The sequence below is a fragment of the Odontesthes bonariensis genome, chromosome 7 (assembly GCF_027942865.1).
Source record: "Odontesthes bonariensis isolate fOdoBon6 chromosome 7, fOdoBon6.hap1, whole genome shotgun sequence".
Lineage (NCBI taxonomy): Eukaryota > Metazoa > Chordata > Actinopteri > Atheriniformes > Atherinopsidae > Odontesthes > Odontesthes bonariensis.
In genome coordinates this window covers 3040642-3062995 of record NC_134512.1, presented here as the reverse complement: position 1 = coordinate 3062995, position 22354 = coordinate 3040642, and the positions used below count along the sequence as shown (strand labels likewise).

At 39.5% G+C, this 22354-nt stretch overlaps 3 protein-coding genes across 6 annotated transcripts in view; 1 reads left to right on the top strand and 2 right to left on the bottom strand.

Moving 5' to 3' along the window:
* tnnt3a (troponin T type 3a (skeletal, fast)) overlaps positions 1–22354 on the bottom strand; it is a 209615-nt gene that overhangs the window by 13458 nt on the left and 173803 nt on the right. For 2 of the 3 annotated variants that reach the window (XM_075469259.1, XM_075469260.1), the window contains exon 1: positions 1606–1709. The exons of the other annotated variant lie outside the window; for it this stretch is intronic. The gene's annotated coding sequence lies outside the window, so the exon portion shown is untranslated. Of the gene's footprint in view, positions 1–1605; positions 1710–22354 lie in introns of those variants that run through there. 3 annotated transcript variants of the gene reach the window in all.
* prr33 (proline rich 33) lies at positions 3574–12792 on the top strand. Of its 2 annotated transcripts, XM_075469256.1 has the most exons (4): positions 3574–3747; positions 4157–4205; positions 4405–4557; positions 8799–12792. In XM_075469256.1, the coding sequence occupies exon 4, from the start codon at positions 8814–8816 to the stop codon at positions 12192–12194; it is 3381 nt and encodes a 1126-aa protein (XP_075325371.1). In that variant the 5' UTR covers positions 3574–3747; positions 4157–4205; positions 4405–4557; positions 8799–8813; the 3' UTR covers positions 12195–12792. The 2 variants fall into 2 exon arrangements, with proteins under 2 accessions (XP_075325371.1, XP_075325372.1); XM_075469257.1 differs by lacking the exon at positions 4405–4557.
* The window catches only part of lsp1a (lymphocyte specific protein 1 a), a 95103-nt gene continuing 79528 nt past the window's right edge, over positions 6780–22354 (bottom strand). The window contains exon 13 of the mRNA XM_075469258.1: positions 6780–7525. Coding sequence (XP_075325373.1) covers positions 7503–7525 — 23 coding nt within the window. The 3' untranslated portion in view covers positions 6780–7502. The remainder of the gene's footprint in view (positions 7526–22354) is intronic.

Here is a 22354-nt window from a genome sequence, read left to right as displayed (position 1 = left end):
ACTTTGGACTGAAATCTGAGCCTCAGTCTTGAATCTGCTTCTCTCATGATAAGTGAGAAGGAGGCCAAACTTAGATTTATGCCAATCATCTGTTTTCAGCTGCTGAGAGAAGAGATTAATGTTGCATTCGGGCAAAAATGTGAACCCCACATCAACAGTGTAAAAGATCAATCTCCTGTCCTCGCCCATCACTCTTCTGGCATTTCGCATCGAGGATGTTAAGGATTCCTTTTTTTCATCCAGTTTCAGCTCTATCAAATCTAAAATCAGCCTCAGCATGTGATCCTGCTGGAATGCATTTAATTGATTGTTCTATATGATCAAAACCCTGCAATGATAAACACCCATGACCTGACTTTATATGTAATTCTATCTATCACTTATTGGATTTTAGATTATTTATTCATTAGTGTCATTAGTGTGAGTTCACCATAAAGGTGTCCCGTCATCAGAACTATTTCCAACAGACAGCTGCATAGGTCTAAGATCCAGTTTCAGTTGACACGATGTGAAAGATTAGGTTCCATTCCCTGGACTGCTACCCATAATTTCATCTCCATTCCCTTATCTGGTCGTCCTGCTCTTACATGGTTCGTTCAGTCATCTTCCTGAGGCTCCCTCCTCAAAGAGACCTTTTGCTCAAGAATTAAAATACACCCGGAGAAGAAATCAGGAAGGTCTTACGTCTGGCCTTTTAGAATGAGTGTTTTTTTAATCATCTAAATTCCAAACTCAATGTGATAACATCATGATGCAATAATAGTCACCAGGAGAAATGCTCAACATTTAGATCATTCCTTTACATCCAGTCTGGGGTTTTATGGGTTCTGTTCAGGATGTTAATGTGTTTATCCTCCAGCTCTAATGTACATGCATGCCTTGCCATTTACAGCTTCACCAGAAGATATCAGGAACATCAACCCTGTAAGCCTACAAAAAATGCAACGCAAAGAGACCAATGTCCTCAACTTCTAACAACCAAACAACCAATGGGTTCACCAGCACTGTTTTCATGGTGTTACATTTGTATAATCTTTTCTGTCCTGAAGTGGAAAGCTGCTTCAAAGGCTTTGAGCCATTTGTAAATCCCTTAGGTATGAAGCTCCATCAGGTCACTGGACTTAAACCAAACTAATACAGAAACAACAACAAGTCATGCTGCTTTTCAGCTGGGAGACCAAAAACTTTAAACTTTACACTTTTTGAAAATGTCATACTCAAACATCAGTTAAAATGATAAAAAGTAATCCCTTTTCTTTGCACATTTTGGAGATAGAGACATACATCTTAATACCAAAAAGCCATTGCTTATCAGCTCCAAATGCACTCTGCTGCAATCAAACCCTTTTAATCACAGGGCCCAAACACATAGCATCACCACAAGGAACTTCAAAAGGAGGTCCATTTTCTCTGTATCCATTTTCTATCCATTATTTGAACTCTGTTTCTCTTTCATCCCTGATGTCCAATGTAGCCTCTATAAGCAATGGCAGTGATTGTAACACATGTGGACTTAGGTGTCTCAGCATGGGTGAGGTATGGGGACATTGCACTTTAGCTTACTTTCTACCATTCACGCTCTCATTCTCTCCCCTTCCACCTTACCTCAGAAAAGCTGAATGAAGTGAGCTCCTGGCTGGCCAAGACAGGCTGTAAGGTTCTGCAAACTTACCACGCAGATTATGTCCTTCTGTTATAGTGAAACTTGATCCGACCAGTCCCCCCATTGGCTGAAGAGTTGGCTTGGAGGTAAGGCCATCTCTGTGATGGGGCAGGTTCCATGTCTTCAGTCACCCCCTCCCTCCACTGCCACTCAATAAGGAGATAGAAGGCTTGAGTGGTGAGGAGGGAGGCTCAAGTTTGGTGAAAGTGACAGCCAGGATGCTTACAGGATGCTATTCTGGGGCTGCTACATTAGGGCAAGCAAATTTCATCTAAGAGTGAGATGAGTGTTGGACGTCAAGGAAGAGTGGCAGCTGGTGTTTCTGAACCTCTCACTGAAGTCTGGGAAAACATAAACATAGTGTACGAAACAAGTTGGTGCTTATCTTGAAACCTTGGTTTGCAGGAATAGCTAGAAAAGCTGTTTGGTTGCATCATTAATTTCAGCTTCCAAAAATCTGAAAGGAAACATTAGATGATAAACAGAACCACCTTTTGCCATCTATCTTGCACTATCTGCCTTAGTAGAGGACAAACACATTTAAACACATTTAAATCCATGATTATAAATGTTACAACAAGCAATTAGATAAGCAATTTGGTGTGGATGTTGAGTCACAAAGTCCTTTGTCTAATCAATTTAGATTGTTTTCCATTGCTTACTCAAGTTATTTTTCATTGAGCTCCATTAACTCCTTACCTTATATTGAGGGACCCTGATTGTAAGACTGAATTCTGTTTATAATCTTGAAGAAATTCAAATGTCAGTGAAATACTCAACAGGTTCCTTTTGATATGTTTTAATTGTGTTTCTGTTCAGCTGTAAAGTTTAAACAAGCTGCTGCATGATTCATCCTACAAACTTGATTCTGGATTCGTAATATTTGGGCCCTGAATGAAATTCCAATTTCCTCTAGAGGGTGCTGCAATCACAGATTTAAAAAACTGAAGTTCAGTTGAACTGACTGGTCTTATATTACAGAAAGAAATCCTTTTTTTTTTTATCTCACATGAAATATAACATGGTATATCTCACAAACTTCCCAAGGATGATTAGAATGCTTATATGAGATAGTTCAGTTATGAGTAAAATACTGTCCGTCACCACATCCACTACATATGATAGTCCAGACTTGCTTGGTTTTAAAATACATATACAAGTTGGATACAACAGACATTTAACTTTATAAGTCTCAACTGCAGTATGGATACGGGCACAAGTCAGAAACTTGTATAACAATAACAGTAATGTGACATGGTGGCATTCCATCGCTCCAATTAAACAGCAAAAAAGCGAGAAAAAACTACTAAAATTCCCCTGAAGGATCAATAATACTACGAGGCCATGAATGACTTCTATAAGTCCCGGGACATTAGATATTCACCATCATATTAGTGCTGCCTAACATTCCCTCAGAAGCCACAAAAGGACTCCTTAACGGCCCTAGTACAACTCTGGCTGCCCCACACAAATTGTCCGAAAACATGTGGAATGTTCAAATTATGTTGTGTTACGACTTCCTGATGATTGACCTTTAGGGTTAGCCATCCTGAGATTCTTTTCCTCGGACTTTAAAAACTGAAACCATTTCGGATGGACTCACCCGGCCCAGACATAACCCTGCCCTCACAGTCCAGACAACTCCCAAAATGCCATTGAAGTCCCGCAGAAAAACAAGAATCTTACAGAACCCAAAGCATGCAGAGTGAATAATATAATAAAAGATAATAATAAAAGAGTCTTATGAAGCCTCCATCATTCTACTGAGCACACTGTAGTTCATTGGTACATCCTTCAAGGACCCCTGGGCGGCCCTGAGATCCCACTTTTAGAGCTCTGAAGTGGATAAAACCTTATGTTGGCCTGTAGGTGCTAGATCTTGACTTGCTTCGCTCTGTTGTCACAACGTTGCTGCTGTCACTGAGGGATCAGGATTTATTTTTGGACTGCCATGGAGTCTCTTCCTTCCATTTGCAGGAAGGGGGGTCGAGACGGGCTCAACATGAACCTGCCGTTCTGACACTCCAGGCAGGGACAAAGCAGGCAGCAGCCGGCCAGCCGCCCCCAAAGCAGCAGTCATACAGGTAACCAATCCATTACATTACACCTTTTATTCTCCAGACAGAGCAGAGAGAAACTGTTAGCATAGTTTGGAATCCGGCTGATATTGAATGAAGAGCCCCCACCTCGGCAATCAAACAGCCGACATGTTTGAGAAGCTCGGGGTAACTTTTCCTTGTCCTCAGTGGAACACTAAAACACCAGTGGGGCCGAGCTAAGCGTTAGCCTCGCAGTCTTTCTGCTCCCTGTGACTTTAAAACACCTTCTGTCCTGTCCTTTATCTGTCGTGCTGCTCGCAGTCAGGCATGAGTGAATAATGATCCTGTTTTTAATTTTAGCTTTCACCTTAATGTTGTGTAGTTGTGTGGGATAAAGCTGTCTTGTGGAGTTTGATACGGAAGGGCAATCAGTGTTCTCTCTTGTTTTGTCAAGGGGAACCTGCCTGGCCTCTCTTTGAACACCTGCAACAAGTTTTTACCTGGTAAGTTCTTCCATTCTTAAGAATTTTTTATTTGTACTGTTATGTTGACATGTTTGTACAAAGTGTCATAACTTCATCAGAGGTGAATCAGTTTTGGGGCTTGATTCAATTACTTAAGGGAGCCATTATTAAGCAGTTTTTTTTTCTTTCATTGCATAGCTATTATTAATGTTTCCTCTTTTGAACCTGCATCCTGAAGGCACTCCAAATACCAAAACTACCAAAGCCTTAAAAGGAGGAATGAGCATCTCATGTGTCAAGCAGGCTGCAAGTTCAGGAGGGAGGAGCTGGGGGGTTGAGGACAGGGTGGAGGTTTCTCTAACACACTACCAACAGTGGCCGCAATTAACTGGTGAGGTGACACGTATTTTAAACTGAGGATATTAAGCAGTCATTTATGTACAGACTTCATGATGTCAGAGATACTTAATATGAAGCCCAAAGGGTCGAGAGAGTCTTGTAATAAAGTTGTCTGAAGAACATTTTAATTTTAGATTGATTACAGACAATATTTTGCCAATGCAATGCTTATACAGTGTTATTTGCTAGCAGTGAAATAAAGTAGGCTACTAACAAGTTCCACTGAAAGCTGCAAGCTCATAATCCATTTGTGTTAAGCTGTCCCCTCAAGTGATTGAACCGTCTAATTGACAGTTTATTTCTTAAGTCCTATCTATTGTTATTGGGCTGTGATGTCATAGGGTCAGATGCTCTGCATTCACTTTCACCCTTAAGTAGATATATGTACACACACACACACACACACACACACACACACACACACACACACACCAGAGGAGACTTGTTGTTTTCACAGTTGTTTTTAATCAAGTGTCATACATTTGATTCCCTGATTAGGAAAGCAAAATGACCTCTTAAAACCGTTCAAACCAAATGTAACACATGCACGTATCTTCCTGTCAGGCCTGGAGAGGGTTGTGTCCGCGTTTACCTGTCAAGCCTGATGTGACATGAGTGGCATATCAACACTTTAAGCACACAAGAGTATGGATTTATTTTCATATTGATGAACATAAGAAAAAGTCAATCATCTACAATACATTTTTTTAAGCTAAGGTTTTAGGAGGCTGTTTCAATCAGCTTCAGCATTATATCTTTAAAGAATGCCTGAAGTCTTAATGGGTTAAAGGGGCAAAAAAGAGAGATATCAATCATTGCTTTGGTCAGATTTCGTTAAAACAAATGGGAATGTTCCACCTAGAGGGCAAATGGTGATTGTTTTTGACTTTCTTATTTCTGCCCTCGGATCACTATTTGCAAAGGAAACACCAAAACCTAGCAAGAAACTGCACATTATTTTGCACATTTTTTTTTTTAACACATTAAGATCCACAACACCACATACAATGGTCGAATCCAAATTCAACAGCTTCCTTGTGCCTTATCTAGCTGCACTACTGGAATACACCAGCTTTTGGTCACTTTAAATAGAAACTTGTAAAGGTCATGCATTGACCACCTACAATATGAGCAGTGAAACATTCTGCAGAATGTCAATTAAAGCAAAACTTGCTGTACAGCCATAAGCTATCTGTATAAAAAGAAGATTGGATTCATGAGAATATGCGATATGTGTCTGGAGTTGATGTTGAAATACAATATCCACTTTTATGTATCGACAGAACACAGTACTTAAGTTTGTTTCTGATAAGGCCGCTGAACCTGCAGACTCAATCTGAACTGCATCATAGGTTGCTGATTTATTGTTTTCAAAAAAGTGAGGTAGCCTGTAGAAAGCCAGGAGTCTTAAAAAGGGGAAGCAGGTGACTGGCAAGGGTCCTCTTTAAACTAAAATTAGGCTCTGTAGAGGCTTCCAGGATGTAGTGGAAACATCATCCGGTATGAGTTCAGCTTGGTTTATTTCAGCCTGCAGTGCTGATCTCTGGCCTTCATAAATAAAATTCAAAATGAACCATTAGGCACAACTAATTGATGTTGAGCTTTTCACTATAGATGAGGGATAACAGGTTCTTTTGTAGGCTCAGTGTTTAATAAACGTATTGGTGAACAATTGGAAAACTTTGAATCTAACCTTAGATACATTATTTTATCACTGAGTTGTCTCTTTTCCTTTTTAGAATGGGATTAGGGTTTACATAGCAGAAAGTTAATACTACAAGACATTTCAGCCCAATAATGCTAAAAACTCAATGTTGATCTGGGGTAAGGGGTTCATTCTGGGTAGGTGGGGGTGGGGTGGGGTGGTACTGGGTTTATAGTTTATAAACTCATAAGATGCTGGCTTGCTCTTTAAGTTCAACTGGTAAATTGACAATAGAAAGGAGTGCGAGCATGCAAGCTGTCTGCTGTCGACCTGTTCAGGATGCACCCCATTTCTGGTAGTTGAGAGCTCCAACGAGCCGGGGCAGTACAAAGCAGGTATGACAAATGAATGGATTTTCATAATGAGGCTCCACTCGTTTACAAAAAATACTATGGTATTTTGTTTTCAACAGAAATGAAGGATCTGCATTATTTTGAAGCATTTCAGATGCTAAATGTTATCATGTGTCTTACATTTAGCATTACATGTACAATACAGTATAAATGAGATGAAAGAGAAGATGGTTTTAATTTATTCAAGAAAAAGAGGTGACACACACATACAGTAGGAATACTCGCAAATGAGTATTAAAGATAAAAAATGTTTACTGTAGTACAGAGATAGAGATGAAAGCATCGGTAAGTTTATATAAAATAGAAACAAGCAATAGACTTAGATTGAATTGATCATAAAGCTTTGTGTAACCGATTTCAAATCAAGTCAAATGTGGTTAAATTGCTGAACGATGCGAGCCAAATCCATAATTATCAGTGACCCTACCGTCAGCAGTGTTATAAGTATGCGTTCTGAAATATTTGCAGTTTTATTTGCTCTGTTTTTTTAGATTTTTTTCTTTTAACCAACATGTAAGAACAGGTAAAGGTGTGGTGCATTTTTTCCAGATTATTACAAAATCTAAACAGTTCTATTTACAACCAATGTAGTCTAACAAGCTTCCAGAAATATAATCATACAAAAAATATCAAGATATTTCAAATGATTTTGAAAAACTGAAGGATATAGAAACTATGAAGCTCATGGTCAGATATATACATAATACCTGAGATAGAATGCTAGAAAATATGAAAACAAAGAGAAAGTTGGACAAAAATACACATTTAATCATCAAATATTTTGGACACGATCTTTTGGATGAAATTTGTTCCACTGAGAGAGTCAGAAAAGGTGATTTATTGGATGAGCAGCGGACTCTGAAGGGAACTTCTACCTCCTCAGTAATCGCTATGACATAAATCTGCAAAAGAGACAAAAGGAAACAATTAGAAATGGAACTACTGATATTCTATTCAGACTCAATTACAGGCTGACATTTTTATTTTGTAATAAGTTGATGAAAAAAAATAAATTCTACATCACATTGTGGGAACACCTCTTTAGGCCACTTGTTTGTAATGGTCTGTTTTATTCCGCTTCTCTTTAAGGCTCCCCTCACAAATGCAGACTTTTTTAGCTGGCCTGGCAAACAAAGCAATACTCCTCTAGAAGTTGATATGTTATTTTATGTTGATATATGATGCAATGACATTTTTGGAAATCATTTGTATCACGATTTTCACATGGTAACAACTAACATTCAGTTCAGTTCAAAATTCAGTAAAGCACACCTGGTGCTTGTTTATTGGTTTCAAACTGGTGTTAAGATTTCTATGACTTCCAACTATCCCAAAGAAAAACAGTTTTGACAAAGTTCTGGCCAGCCAAAGGTAATGGTAATGCTAGCCGCTGTAGCTACACAATGCGGTAAAGGTACATATACAGTCGTCCGGGAAAGGCTACAGAGAGCCCTCTCCGTCGTCGGAAACCCTGCTGGAGACGCTAGCGTGCGTCGGCCAACATTCCTTTCTATCCGTCGAGGAGACAGAGACTTGCGGAGACCGCAAGGGTTGTAATTGGTCGGCTAACAACATAATTTCCGGAATCACTCCTTCCTCTCAGAACAACAACACCGCCATTTTAGAAAGAGTTTACTGGTCAACATTTGGTCAAAATTATTTGCATTTCAATATCAATTAGCTCGAACTCTAACAACAGTCTTTCTCTCTCGGTCGCCATCGTTCACTGTGAGGAGTGGAACGGAGCTGGAAGGTAAACAATCGATCAACGACTTTCACGATAGACGTCGCGAGATTGGGTCGTCTAGCGTAGCGACGCCTACTGATCGGGAGGTGAACTGCCTTGCGTATCCGACATCCCGACGGAGAACTTCGAAAGGTTTAGTGACCACGGATTCGGATTGGCCGATAGCTACGGAGTAGCATACCGAGGCATTAAGACCTCCAACAAAACAATTAGGGCAGTTCAAGAACAATATTTCACCTGAGAAAGAACAATTTCCTTTTAAGAGGACTTAGAACTTTACATTTTTTCAGACCATATGCATATGAAAAAAATCGAATCCAAAGGAAAGGATGAAATCCCACAATCAATAAAAATAATGCTCACATCCAGAGTGTAAGCCTTTTTAGTATCTCTCTTATAAGATCATATTTCTTTTTTTTCCTTTACAGGGTGCTGAAGCACTCATGGCTGCCGTTTATGGCACTGTTACCCAGCTAGGCCTGCTTTCCCAGCAGTACCCTCCACCTCTGCTGCCGAAGCCTGGAAAGGACAACGTTCGTCTTCAGAAACTCCTCAAGAGGACTGCCAAGAAAAAAGCCTCTACTCCAGCATCCCAGTCTGCAACACCTTTCCGCTCCAGCCTCTCCCCTGTAAATGAAGCCAGCCCTGACCTCGAGCACAGTGACCACTCAACCCCACCAAAGACACCAGAGACTCTGCCCAGCCTCTACAGCATCCAGCAACCCCCACGGTTCACTGTCAGGCCTCTCTATCAACATGTGGCATCTCCTTACCCACAGCGAGCAGCTTATGGTAGAGCAACTAGGTTGTCCCCTCAGACAGTGGCCATCCCATCATACTCTTACTTGCAGCATGTCACCACAACCTCATCACATTCTGTGTCAGCTGACATCTTTGAAGTTTTACCCTCGATTGGGCAAGTGACCCAGCCAGCAGTAGAAAAAACACATCAGCCATCTTCCTCTGCGCCCAAGGTAACTCATGATGGTCTGAGATTTGCCACCACCATTGAAACTCAACATTCAGAACCAAAAAGTCCAGGTCAAACTCCACATCCAGTACCAGTAAGTAAAGCTGTGATCCGACCGCTCATTGTGCTGACCCCACTCGTCAAATCCAAAAGTCCACGTCCTACATTTAAAGCAACCGAACCCTCAAAATCACCAAGACCAATGTTTGATGTCCCTAAAATAAGGATGTACACGGCAAGCACATCATATTATGAGACATCCAGGACACCACCAGTCTATGACACAGCTGCTTTAGCTGCTATTGGCAGCACAGTACCACAAAGCAAAACGTCAGTAGAACCTAAACAAGAGTGGACTCCAACATCTGAGGTCAGAAGAGGGACAGTAACAGCAACTCAGCTTCCATCATTAGGCACAGATCCCCATAGAAAAACATCAACAACAGAAAGCAAAAGAGAAACCCTGACAGGGGAAATTAGAAGAGCCACTCCCACAGCTGAAATCAAAAGAGCAACCCCAACATCAGAAATCAAAAGAGCCACTCCCACAGCTGAAATCAAAAGAGCAACCCCAACATCAGAAATCAAAAGAGCCACTCCCACAGCTGAAATCAAAAGAGCAACCCCAACATCAGAAATCAAAAGAGCCACTCCCACAGCTGAAATCAAAAGAGCAACCCCAACATCAGAAATCAAAAGAGCCACTCCCACAGCTGAAATCAAAAGAGCAACCCCAACAGCTGAAATAAACAGAGTAACCCCAACATCAGAAATCAAAAGAGCCACTCCAGCTTCAGGAATCAAAAGAGCAACCCCAACAGCTGAAATAAACAGAGTAACCCCAACTTCAGAAATCAAAAGAGCAACCACAACTTCAGAAATCAAAAGAGCAACCCCAACAGCAGAAGACAGAGTTAAAACACCAACTTACGAGTTTCAAAATTCAAGACCTTTAGCAGGACGGCTTAAAACCCCAGCATACCACATGACCAGGACCACAACTCCTGTCTTTGAAATTTCAAGACCCAATCCTCTTTTGTTTGCAGTGTCACCAATCACAGTCGAGACAGAGAGGTCAAAAACACCCCTAACAATTTCTACTGAGAGCAGTTCATCAACTTCCCAAAAGGTGAAGATGACTGAGGTTCCTGAAATATTATTGAATGGAGATACTCACTCTGACATAACACCTAACGTTAAATCAATAGAACAAAGTAAAACCAAGTTAAAATCAGAGCCTGATCTAATAAGAGGGATGAGCCCAGCTGAGCCCATTAGCTCTCAAAGATCTGAAACTACTACATCTGTGCCATCAACACCAGCAGTGATTGGCTATCAGAGGCCGAAGACTCCAACATATGAGGCCTCCCGACTTATGACCATATCACCTGGTTATAAAAGACCAAAGACACCTACATATGGGATATCAGCTTCTGGTGCATCACATGGAACCTCTCAGAGACCGAAAACCCCAGTTTCGCAAAAGTCAAAGTCTGCCTATCGTGGACTTACACCAGCTGAATATGCTGCTTACGGCGGAATAAAAACATTCTCTCCAGCATTTGGTATATCAAGTTTAATGATGCCAACACAAGAGGAGTTTAAAGCTGAAAAAGAGGTTCCAGAAGAGACAGGCCAACAACCAAGTGAAAAGGAACAATCTACAGTGGAGGTCTCTAAAGAAAAAGAAACATCGAAAGATGTAGATAAACTCCATAAGGGACATGAGAAGCTTGCTTCTGTCCCTTCAATCCCTATCATTGTTGTTTCACAAGCATCTGGCTCATCAGGAACAATGTTAACACAAGAGACGAGTCCAGTTCCTGGTCCAGTTGCCCCAAATAAAAACACAACAGCAATTCAACAAACATCAAAATCTCCAATAGCAGAGGGAAAATTATCTGAGAAACAAGAGGTGACAACACCAATTCAAGAAACCAAGTCAAAGACAAAGGTTCCTGAAACCAAACATCCCCTGCCCAAAGGTGGTGACCAAGATCCCCTGAAGGCAGTGAAGAAACTTTTAGGTAAAACTAAAGTTCAGACAACAGAGGAAAAAGCTATAAATGTGAAAAAAGCTGATGCTTCAGTCCAAAAAGAACCACTGACACCTGCATCTGTTACTAGTATTAAGCCTGAAGGCTCAAAGCTAGGTACTGAAGCGCCTACTCAGCCTGTTAAGTTATCTGCTGCTGAATCAGGAACTAGAGACAAAGAGAAGGATAAGAAACCAGAGACAGCTTCAGCAGATAAATCTCCCATTTTACCTGAGAAAAAGGAAGCTGAAGAGAACCTCCTTACTGCCGAGCCCCTTCTTAAAGTCATGCAAAAATCAAAAGGAAATAAATCTAGGCTGAGTGGATGGTCCCGACTCAAGAAGCATATGGTTGTGGAGCAGGAGGAGCCCCAATTTCCAGAGGTGGGCTCTCAGAAAGAGGTCTGTAGGCAGGACCAGGGTGAGACAAAAACAATACAAGAGAAGCCTGAGGATAAGCCCATTGTCCAGGATGACAACCAAATCAAAGACCCTCCCAGGGCAACAAAGATGTGGGATGCTGTCCTTTTCCAAATGTTTTCCTCTAAAGAGAACATTTTGCACCAGATTGAGTTAAACAAAAGTGAGGAGAAGGAGGATGAGAAAAAGGATGAGCAAAACGAGATACCTTCATTTGCGTACCGGCTGCCTGTTTTGCTTTTTAGTCCAAAGTTTGATGCCAAAAGGCTTAAGGAGGCAGCATCCAGGCCGGTCACAAAAATTTCTACTGTGTTTGAAATGGGCCTGATTGGGCGAAAAGGTAAAGATGAGGAACCAAAAGACTTTAATAGAACAGCAAGAGGGTTCATTGCTATTTAAGCTTTGTTTAATGTGAAGTGTTTAGACAACAAAAGTAAAGAAAAAGAAGAACGTCAATGTGTTTAATGTAAAGTGCAGAATTCTAAGTGGCAGAAATAATGTCCTTAGTCTCTGTGCAAATGAATGCTATCCGTGGGCGTGTCCAGGAAAACACAACCTGAACTTTATACTTGACAAATGCTTTGTGTGACTGGTTGCCTGAATGTTATATGTTTGTATTCACAGACTAGCTGAAAAGAAAGAGCTACATTTGTCTTAAAGTCAATCGGATGACATCACATCAAATTAAAGTGTTTATGTAATCGGAAGGTTTCTTTGTTCCTTGAATAATACATTCACAATAAAATGTGTTTTTAGGTCATAGATCATTGATACACATTGTTCTCTGTTGTTTTCAGAACATTTGTATTTTTTTTTTTTTTTTACAGATAAAAGCTAAATGATTTGAAGACAATTTGCGAGAAAATTCTGTTTTTAATTATCATTTAAATATCAACTTTTATTCAAAATGATTCACTAAGGGCAAGACATCTGATAAAACAGATTTTTGTAAGCAGTAAGGGGGGTTGTAACATCAATAAATCTGAATGAAAAATCATGAGCATTTACATTCATTCGATCCTTCAAAGCCATTTTGACTAAAGAAGACAGGCAGTGGGCAGAGAGTTAATTTAGATCACTGACAACTGTAATAAGTTCATTTCAACACACACACATTGCCTACTGTGTCTTAGAACTGTTTACATAATCTAATTATCACTATCTTAAATGTATCTGATTCTGATCTCAATACAATAAAAGAGGGAGAAATTGAGGGAATACACTGGTTCCCTAATTACTGCCTAAATAAAACCCAGTTGTTAACTTACTTTTATTTGCACGATGGTAAATTTAATTTGATTCAAATACAGCAAATTGGATCATAAACACAAAATGGTGTTTAGGACCCAACGTAAATGCAGTACATATATACTGTATGCATATAGGCAGTAATTCCATACGGGTGTAAGTTGGATTTGCTTCCGAGGGAAAATCAGATCAATACATTTTTAAAGAATAATAATAATTTGTATAGTTATTATTTTCTGTGACATGATGATGGTTACTGGGCTAAGAGAAAATGAAAGTTGTTAAAGATCAGGGACAAGGAGCCAGCTGTAATGGAGGTCAATGGGATTGTGAAAGTTGGTGCCAGAGTAGATCAGTTGGAGGGATGCTCTGCTGTGACGGGTTGGTATGTTGTTAACACATTGACTCCCAAGTCACGTAAAACTATGTTTTTACTGCCCATGCGTTGGCTCCCACATAGTAAAAATACGTTTTTAAGTTTTTTTTTATGGATTCTGAATCTATACATTCTAATGCACATTCTGTGTGATTTTTGTAATTATGTGATGAACAGAACTGACATAGATGGCAGTCAAAAACTGGTGTCATCATCTGGACATTTTGATCATTACGCCAATGGCTTTGCGTCAACTCAACAATTTTGATAACGCTGCATTGATTGTTGTGCATTTCTGCATTTTGTCCAATCGCACGTGTCGGTTTCCAGAGGGTGACGGTAAAGTAACATAAACAAACAACAAGAAGGAGAAGAAGACACGCAACAAGTCTAAGGAGGCGGTCTTATGAACAGGTTAGCTTTGCCACATGCGACACGACGCAAATCCTCTGACCCGGATATGTAAGTATCTAAAGTGCGACAGGCTGAAAGAGCGCACGTTTCACAAAAGCCCCGATATCTCAGTTTGTTGTTGATTTTGGTGGATACCCGCCTTGGTTTAGCTAAGGATAGCTTGCTAATGGCGGCACTTAGAGACACGCAGTTTTGACCCACAAAGAGTTTAAAGTCTCAGCTTTCAAACGAGCCATAACATGTTTCAGTGGCCCTATCACATAATATGCTGTGACTGTACAAAAAACGTCAAAAAAATGGTTTAGAACGCTGGGAGTCTACGACATAATTCTGTAAAAACTGCTGGTAGTCAATGTGTTAAGTGAGAGGAGGGCTGTTTTTTTGCTACCTTGCATCAGGGCCGTTTCTAGCTTTGCTTAGGCAAAGCAAGATGCTGTTTGGGGGCCCCAAGTTTTATCAGACTACAATGAAGAGATTCCTAACCCTTTAGACGGAACACTAAGATCGATTACGCTTTATGAGTAAAACAGGCTACAGTTAAAATCATAACTTCTTAAGTTGAACCACTCAGGCAAGTTGAACTGATAAAAAACTATAAAACAAAGAAAACAACAGTCAATGAATAAAACAGATTTTGAGTGTTTTTAAAAAATATTAAACACTGTAATGTACAGCTTCCATTTAAAGCTTGTACCCAATTACAAAGTTCTCACTTTTAAGAAGTTTCTGCATTAATTTACACATTGTACTAGTTTAAGTAATTAAACTAAGAAAAATGATCCTGCCACAACATTCTAAAATAATCAACATGACGACTAATATTTTTACATCACTTAAAAAACAAACAGTAGAACACTTCTAACTAGAAAATTTCTGAAGAAATTTAGAAGGGGCCTGCCAAAGTGTGCGTATCGCTCAACCAATCACGGCTGCTCAGGAATGGTTCGCAAGGCCTAAAGAAGAAGCATTCAAGCCTAAACGGCATCAAAGCCGTTTAAATTAAAAAATTTTAAGCGGCGAACTGTCCCTTTAAAGAGGCGAACTGTCCCTTTAAAGAGGCGAACTGTCCCTTTAAAGCGGCCAACTGTCCCTTTAAACCGGCGAACTGTCCCTTTAAAGCAGCGAACTGTCCCTTTAAAGCGGTTAATTGTGCTGTTGAAACTTCAAAGGACTGGCTGGGCCACTAATAGCCTTGTTTCTATGGTAATTAATCTCCCTCATTTAACTGACAGTTAAGCTGCCCCAGCTGCTGCTACATTAACCCTCTATGGTACCGTGTTGCCTTGAGGCAACATGGACTTTTTGACCTTGTAAGAAAAAAAGGAAGCATTTTTGGGGGTGGTCTATACCACCTTAAGAATCTCCTAACCCTTGAGAAACCAATGAAAGTGCAGATTGGTGATCACATGCTCTACAGGAAGAGATTTTGGATCCTCTTACAGCCCATGCGGCCACGTTTCACATCACCACATTTCCTCCCTCTGAAAGTGTGTTTTTCACCATTTTTCGTCATTTAAATCCCCTCCAAAAAATCTGAACTTCATTCACTGGTGTGTAGAGAAGTATTTTCAATCATTTTAGGAAAACTATAAACATACATTATTTAGTAAATAACAAAAAAGTGTATGTTGCCCTGAGGCAACACTGTACCGTTACGGAATAATTTTTGACTCTGGTGGCCATGATGGTTCAAGTAAAAAGTGCATGAAATATGTAAGAAAGAATGAAAGATGAAAGATGATTTAAATTAATTATATTAAATAACCCATGTATATATTAATTCAAAATGCATTTGTGTAATATTTGATTCACTTAAAATAAATGTTTTAATACAGGGAATGAACCCGAATGTCTTTTATGGGAAGGCAAAGACATACAAGGCACGGGTTGCTATGCCACCAGATGACAGTGAGGATGAGAATGGTGAGATAAATAGTGATGCTGAGGAAGAGGTGGTGGTGGAATCCCTGCAGGGAGAGAGTGAGGATGAGGTGAGGATGAGGAGACTTCAGGAGTAGACAGTCCTCAGGAAGGCCAGCATGGGGATGGAGGTAGCATAGTAGATTGGTTCAGAGTAGGATAAATATATATATATATATATGTGTACTAATCAGTTTTTAATGTGTAGAACATTGTACATGATACAATTAAAAGTTTTGTAATGTTAAACATGGCTTAACCAATTAGTTTCTGCCAGTTTTGATCAACACATATCTTACTGTTCCGTAATGGTAGAATGTTGCCTGAGGGCAACGGCTCATATTTGTAAATGATTTCTAAGGAAGAATTAAATTAATTTTATGTCAGGCACCACAAAAATATCTTTGTTTAAGTGTTTTGTTGAATTGGAAAGTGTTTTTAGGAGATTTGATGTATCTTATATGTTATTAGATGAAATATTGTTTTTTGTTCCACGATGGTACAGTGTTGCCTTGAGGCAACAAATTTATAAAACTTTAATAAAATTATTATTTTTTAAAAACTTTGTTGATTTTGTTATAAGAGTCCATTTTAAGCTAGAAAAACCATACAAACATTTTTTTTGCAATTGGGATCATAATGCGTACCATAGAGGGTTAATTATATGAGACTCAGGCTTCTCAGAGCCAAAAAACCACTACGAACAAATGCTTCCCATTCGGAAACCGTAAGAGCTACGTAAAACATTCTCGCAGAATGAGCGAGGGACGCCTTTGGACTTCACTATTGCCGCGTTTCAGATCTGTAGCACATTCACAGTGAAAGCACGGATGAGAGAAAGAAGGGCTGCAGGAGCTGCTGAGATTCTGAGAATTGGATTAATTAAAATGGGGATTTGAGGTCTTTGAGCCCCGACATCACTTTGCTCTGAGGGGCTCTGAGAGCAAGCCCTAGATGAAATATGAAAACATTTTATGAATCCCAACATGCGTGCCTATATTATGACAGTACATAATGGCATTGGAGCGATATTTGTAGGCATGAGGGCGATTTGAAAATGAATCTGAGGTCAGAACTCTTGCTCTTCCCACACTAATGAAATGGCAGTTGTGCTCTAAAAATTCAAATTTTGCAGATTTTGGCCAAAACTTTGGGTCGCTTGGAGGCATGCTGTGGGAAATCCGTAGCAGGTATCGACATGGCGTCTTCACTTCTGAACACAGCACGGACGTATCTACAAACTGACATTTGAATGGCGTTTCTAGGTTAATGCATGATGACACAGTAACTGCTCAAAATTTTGGGTTTTTTATGATTTTTCCAGGTCATCCCCCTGTTTATTCCTATGGGGGCTTTGGGGGGCTGTTTTTTGCTTATTATGTCGCCATGGTAACTCCAATCTTCAATAAAAGTAATAGCCCCCAAAAACTCATCGAGCCGGTCGTTTTGATATATATATTGTTGGGATGTGTGGGCCCGTAATGTGGACGGAAGAATAAATATAGCCTACCTATAAATAAATAAAGAGACACGTTTTCAATGTTAAATCCCATAGACTTTTGCCAACGGAATAGTAATAGGTGCCTTGCCATGCATTTGCATGGAGGCACTGCTATGCAGTGCTCTCCTATGCAATACTATGGCAGGCCCCAATTAGATGCCTATAAATAACACAAACTTAGTAAATTAATCCACATAATACTAAAATAATATCAAATATCTCAGAGACAATTTCCACTGAACAATGACAGAGCAGGACAACAACAATATCCCTTCCTGCTAGAATCTGAAGAAACGGGTCTGGAGTCAGTCATTCACATGTGACATTTTCATTTTATACAAGCAAACTTTCATTTAAAATGTTTATAACGAACAAATCCTAGCCAGCTACATAACATTCATCCGAGGCTACCTAGCAGGGAAAATAAACACACAAATCTTTACACTTCCAGCTATCTATCCCACATCACCCAACACATGCCTTACCTTTATCCTGAGACCGTTTTTCTTCCTTCCTTTTTTTCGCGCCACTAATATAACTTATGTTTGATGCCATTACGGAGTTTGTCTTGTTTCATTTTCACGCAACGGGGAATGATGGGTAAATCATTCATTCAATCATTCCCGTCATACTTGTCGGCGGCCTGCTACACCACTCAATGCGTGACAGTGCTGTAAAACAAATATGACCTAATAATGCCACAAAAACACCAGCCACAGTTCATCTTTGCAGTTTATTTTATTTATATCCTATGTTTATTTTTTTAAGAATGTAGCTACAGATAAATACAGGACATTTTAATTCTCCTCAGAGGCTGAATTAATTGAGGTTGAACATGCAGCTTTAGGGCCCCCTGGTGGCTAGGGGGCCCTAAGCATTCGCCTTGTTCGCCTATAGCAAGAAACAGCCCTACCTTGCATGCTTGGCCTGATTCCTGCTGCAACCATCAGGCGTATAGTTTTTATACTCAATATTTATGTGATTCTATCTTTCTGATGAAAACATGGCACTTACTTTACTGACTTTAACACATTTATGTGATAGCATTCGCTACCAGCTAGTGAAAGCTATCACGCCTTAGCTGCTGTGTCACTGGTTACTGAACAGCAAAACTTCCAATCACTGCAGAAGAAAGCTCCCCACCAAGTGATCTAATATTCCTTTTTCACAGCAGATATTTTGATTGAGGTGATAACAATCATGATACAGGGCATGAAAGTCAGAACAACTGCATTCTGCCTTTGTGAGTAGCTTGAAGGATGTTGGTATTGTGCAGTCTTGCTCGCAAAGTGCCATACTGGGACTCAGCAACACACCCGCTGAGGAAAAAACCCTGGTTATCAGCAGCTCTATAGTCAGAAACGTGGCATTAGAGACAACAGCAACCGTAGTCAAATGCATTCATGGGGCCAGAGCGTGTGACGTAGAATCCTATTTAAAACTGCTGGCTAAGGATAAGCGGAAATTGCCCAGCCCTTGTTGTTGTATTGAATTACTTAAATATGCTAATTTTAAAAAGGGTGATTTTCTCTACATGTTTTATAAAAAAAAAAAAAAAAGTTTGGGAGGCTTTTGTTTTTCGATAGCTCTATTTTCTTTCTTTTTATGTTTGTTCATTGAGCTGTTGGACACATGGACAATGTTGACTACAGCATGGAGGGCCCACTTCCCCTAGGAGGAAGGGCATATCGCTCAGAGCGGACTTGCCACCAGGACTCAGGTAGGGTCAAAACGCAGACCCCACGCAAGGAAGTTTTCTGGTTAATGACTAGTTCGAGATTAATGTTGAAATGTCGAAAATAAAGTAATTAGATGATGGACCAGAAGAGTTGACTTTTTTCTCGAAAATTCGACTTTATTCTCGACATGTCGACTTTATTCTCAACAGGCAAAATATTATTATTTTTTCTTATGCCTGGACCTAATACTCTTCCGTACATCAGTGATTGTTTTTGTGTTTGGATCTTTAATGTTTAGGGCCAGGGCTCTAAATTAACATCCGCCAACCCGCCAAATGCGGGTGAAAGTTATTTTTGGCGTGTATTAAAAAAAACTCACTAGCCGGCTTGGCCGATGATAAATGAGGAACTTTACCATCTATTTCGCGGGACGCGAAATTATTATATACAGTCTATGCACGGGACGCACGAGCGCAGTTTCTATGGGAACGCATCTGCCGAGGCTGCCGTACTAGGGGAGTGGGTCACTCTTGGTTTGGAAATACGATAGACGCCGGTGTTCAGTCGATTTCTCCTACTTGTAGAGAATTGCTACTTCTAAGTTTCGTTTTCACGCCCATAATGTTTTGCTACCCTGCGTCTGATTATTTTCTCTTTTGGAAGACATGCAAAGTAGGCTAATTAAACACTTATCGTATTAACAAGCAGTTAGCTTAACATGCACAAATGGGGTGTCATTTCCCATTTGATTTTTGTATTTGGGACACTTCTGTCTTTATTTAGGTGACTCTGCTCCATCATTGTGAATGAATGCATTGAGAAGGGGAAGCATTATTTGACAGCGTGTTATTGGGACACAAACACTAACAAAATGTGGCGATGGTTGGGACAGCCGGCCGTGAAGAGAAAAGATATGCCTGCCAAAGGAGGGGAGGAGGATGATATTTTGAATATATTGAATCTGGCATGGTGACAGTTTGCGCACACGCCGGCCACACTTTGTGAGAAAAGGGAAAATGGAACTGATTTAGAGGGATCCGAAGACAGTTCAGAGAGCTCGGACGATGTTTAAGCATTTCACAGTATCCATAATTCCATAATTAGTCTCTGCACATAGTTTTGTGTTTAATTTTGTGCATTATCTGCACTAAAACATGGTTAGAAAGTTGTTAAATATTTCCATTTTTGTAGATTCAGGGTTCACATGAATATAAATCAGTTTTAAAGTTATTTTTTTATTTTTTTATGTACAAAAAATGTGACCCTGAATAGCAGGCTATGTGAGGGTTGAGGAGTAATGAAATGTTAGAATAAGTTTTGTATGTACATAAGTTTAATTATTGTAATTATTTTTAATTGGATATACATTCCCAATTTCACTGTAAAATGAATTTAAAGCTTTAGTTAACAAATTGATCAAATTAATTCAGTGGCTCTCATCTGTCTTTTTTGCACGGAAAAATATGTGGCTAGTGGAAATTCTGATTGGCTGGTAACTTCAGAAACTTACTAGCCACATTGGCTGGTGATCAAAAAAGTTAATTTAGAGCCCTGTTTAGGGCAGTTTTCCAGTTTCGTAGCATAAGAGGTAAGCATAGGGGAGAGGAGCCGGAAAATCAGCGAAACGGCAACCCAGAAAAAATGATTAAAGGTCGCATCACATAATGTAAATGGGATACTCAACCCAATTAAAAGGTCCAAGATAATAGGTTAAATGGAGAAAGAAGGGATGGGGGTGGCTCTGCTGCAGGAGAGCCACTTGTCAGAGAGGGAGCACGAAAAGCTTAAAAGATGTGGACTTAATCAGGTATTTTCTTCATCTTATAGTACAGGTCATAGGAAAGGAGTGGCCATTGCAATATTAGGGAAAATTATTTTTGAAAAACTTTCAGAAATATCAGATAAACAGGGAAGGTATATATTAATTAAGGGGTGGTTAGAGGGAGAATTGGTCACTATTCTAAATGTAAATGCACCCCTAGGCACAGACTGGATGTTTTACAGGCAAATGTTTAACTTAATGGTATCCGAGGGGGAAGGTATTTTGATTTGGGGGATAGACTTAAATCTCCGACTAAACCACAACTCGACTGTTCAGCAAGTGGGATACAGAAGTTTGCAATTGGCAAGAAGTTCAGATGGCTATTGGCAGAGTTGGGAGTAATTGATGTATGGAGAGAATTGAATCCTAAAGGAAAAGATTACACATTTTTCTCATCACCTCATTCAACATATTAAAGGATAGATTATTTTTTTTTGTATAAGAAGGACAAATACAAGAGTGAAAAATATGAATTTGGAATAAGGGACCTATCAGACCATAGTCCAATATGACTTTAGCTATTTCAAGAGAAACAAAATAAACACTATGGAGGCTGAACATAAATGTTCTGAAAGGACAAATGAAGGAGGAATATGTTGAAGAAATTCAGACGTATGTAAGGGAGAATGATAATGGTGAGGTGTCTCCATCTGTGCTGTGGGATGCGTGTCAAGCGGATCCCGCCAATTAGAAAGCGAATTAGAGGGGAAACTAAAAGCTAAATCAGCGTATTTGAAAAGGCAAAAACAGGATAGACTTAATAAACTGGAATCAGAGCTTAAGAAACTAGAAGAACAAAAAAAAACAAAGTGGATAAGAAATTAAATCAAGAAATCAACAGAGATAAATGACATCCTAAAAAAGCTGATGTAGTTGAAACAGAGGTATTATGAAGCAGGAAGTAAATCTACAAAGCTGCTGGCCTATAGATTAAAAAGGCAAATGGCAATTAATAATATTTATAAAATCAGGGATTCATTTACTGTTGTTTAAATGTTAAATGTTTTGAAATGTACTACAAAAATCTTTCTTTTCAACTAGACAGATAATTAGAATTAGATTTAGGGATGTCCCGATCCGATCACGTGGTTTCTGACTCGATCGGTGTCGGACGTTTCATCCTGATCAGGGATCGGATATAAAGCCTATCTATATATGTATATTTATTGTCATTATTATTATTTAAAAAAAAAAAAAAATCAAAATCAAATTTATTTATACAGCACAATTCATGTACAAACAGTTCAAAGTGCTTTACATAAAATAAAAGCATTGCAGCAGGGAGTGGAAGAAGCATTAAAAATACATAAAAGAATATAAAGAGAAACAAATAAAATTATTTTAATGAATTTAAAAACAAGCAACAGTCCAGATAAGTTAAAAGATATCGTGCAGATTTCATGCATAGACACGTGAGAACAGAAATGTTTTTAACCTGGATTTAAAAATGTCTCCATTTGGTGAAAGTTTAATCTCCACTGGCAGTTTGTTCCACTTGTTTGCAGCATAACAGCTAAATGCTGCTTCTCCATGTTTAGTCTGGACTCTGGACTGGACCAGCTGACCTGAGTCCTTGGAGCTAAGAGCTCTGCTGGGTTT

Coding starts and splice junctions, on each gene's coding strand:
- prr33 (XM_075469257.1), top strand. CDS start 8,814: ATGGCTGCCGTTTATGGCACTGTTACCCAGCTAGGCCTGCTTTCCCAG.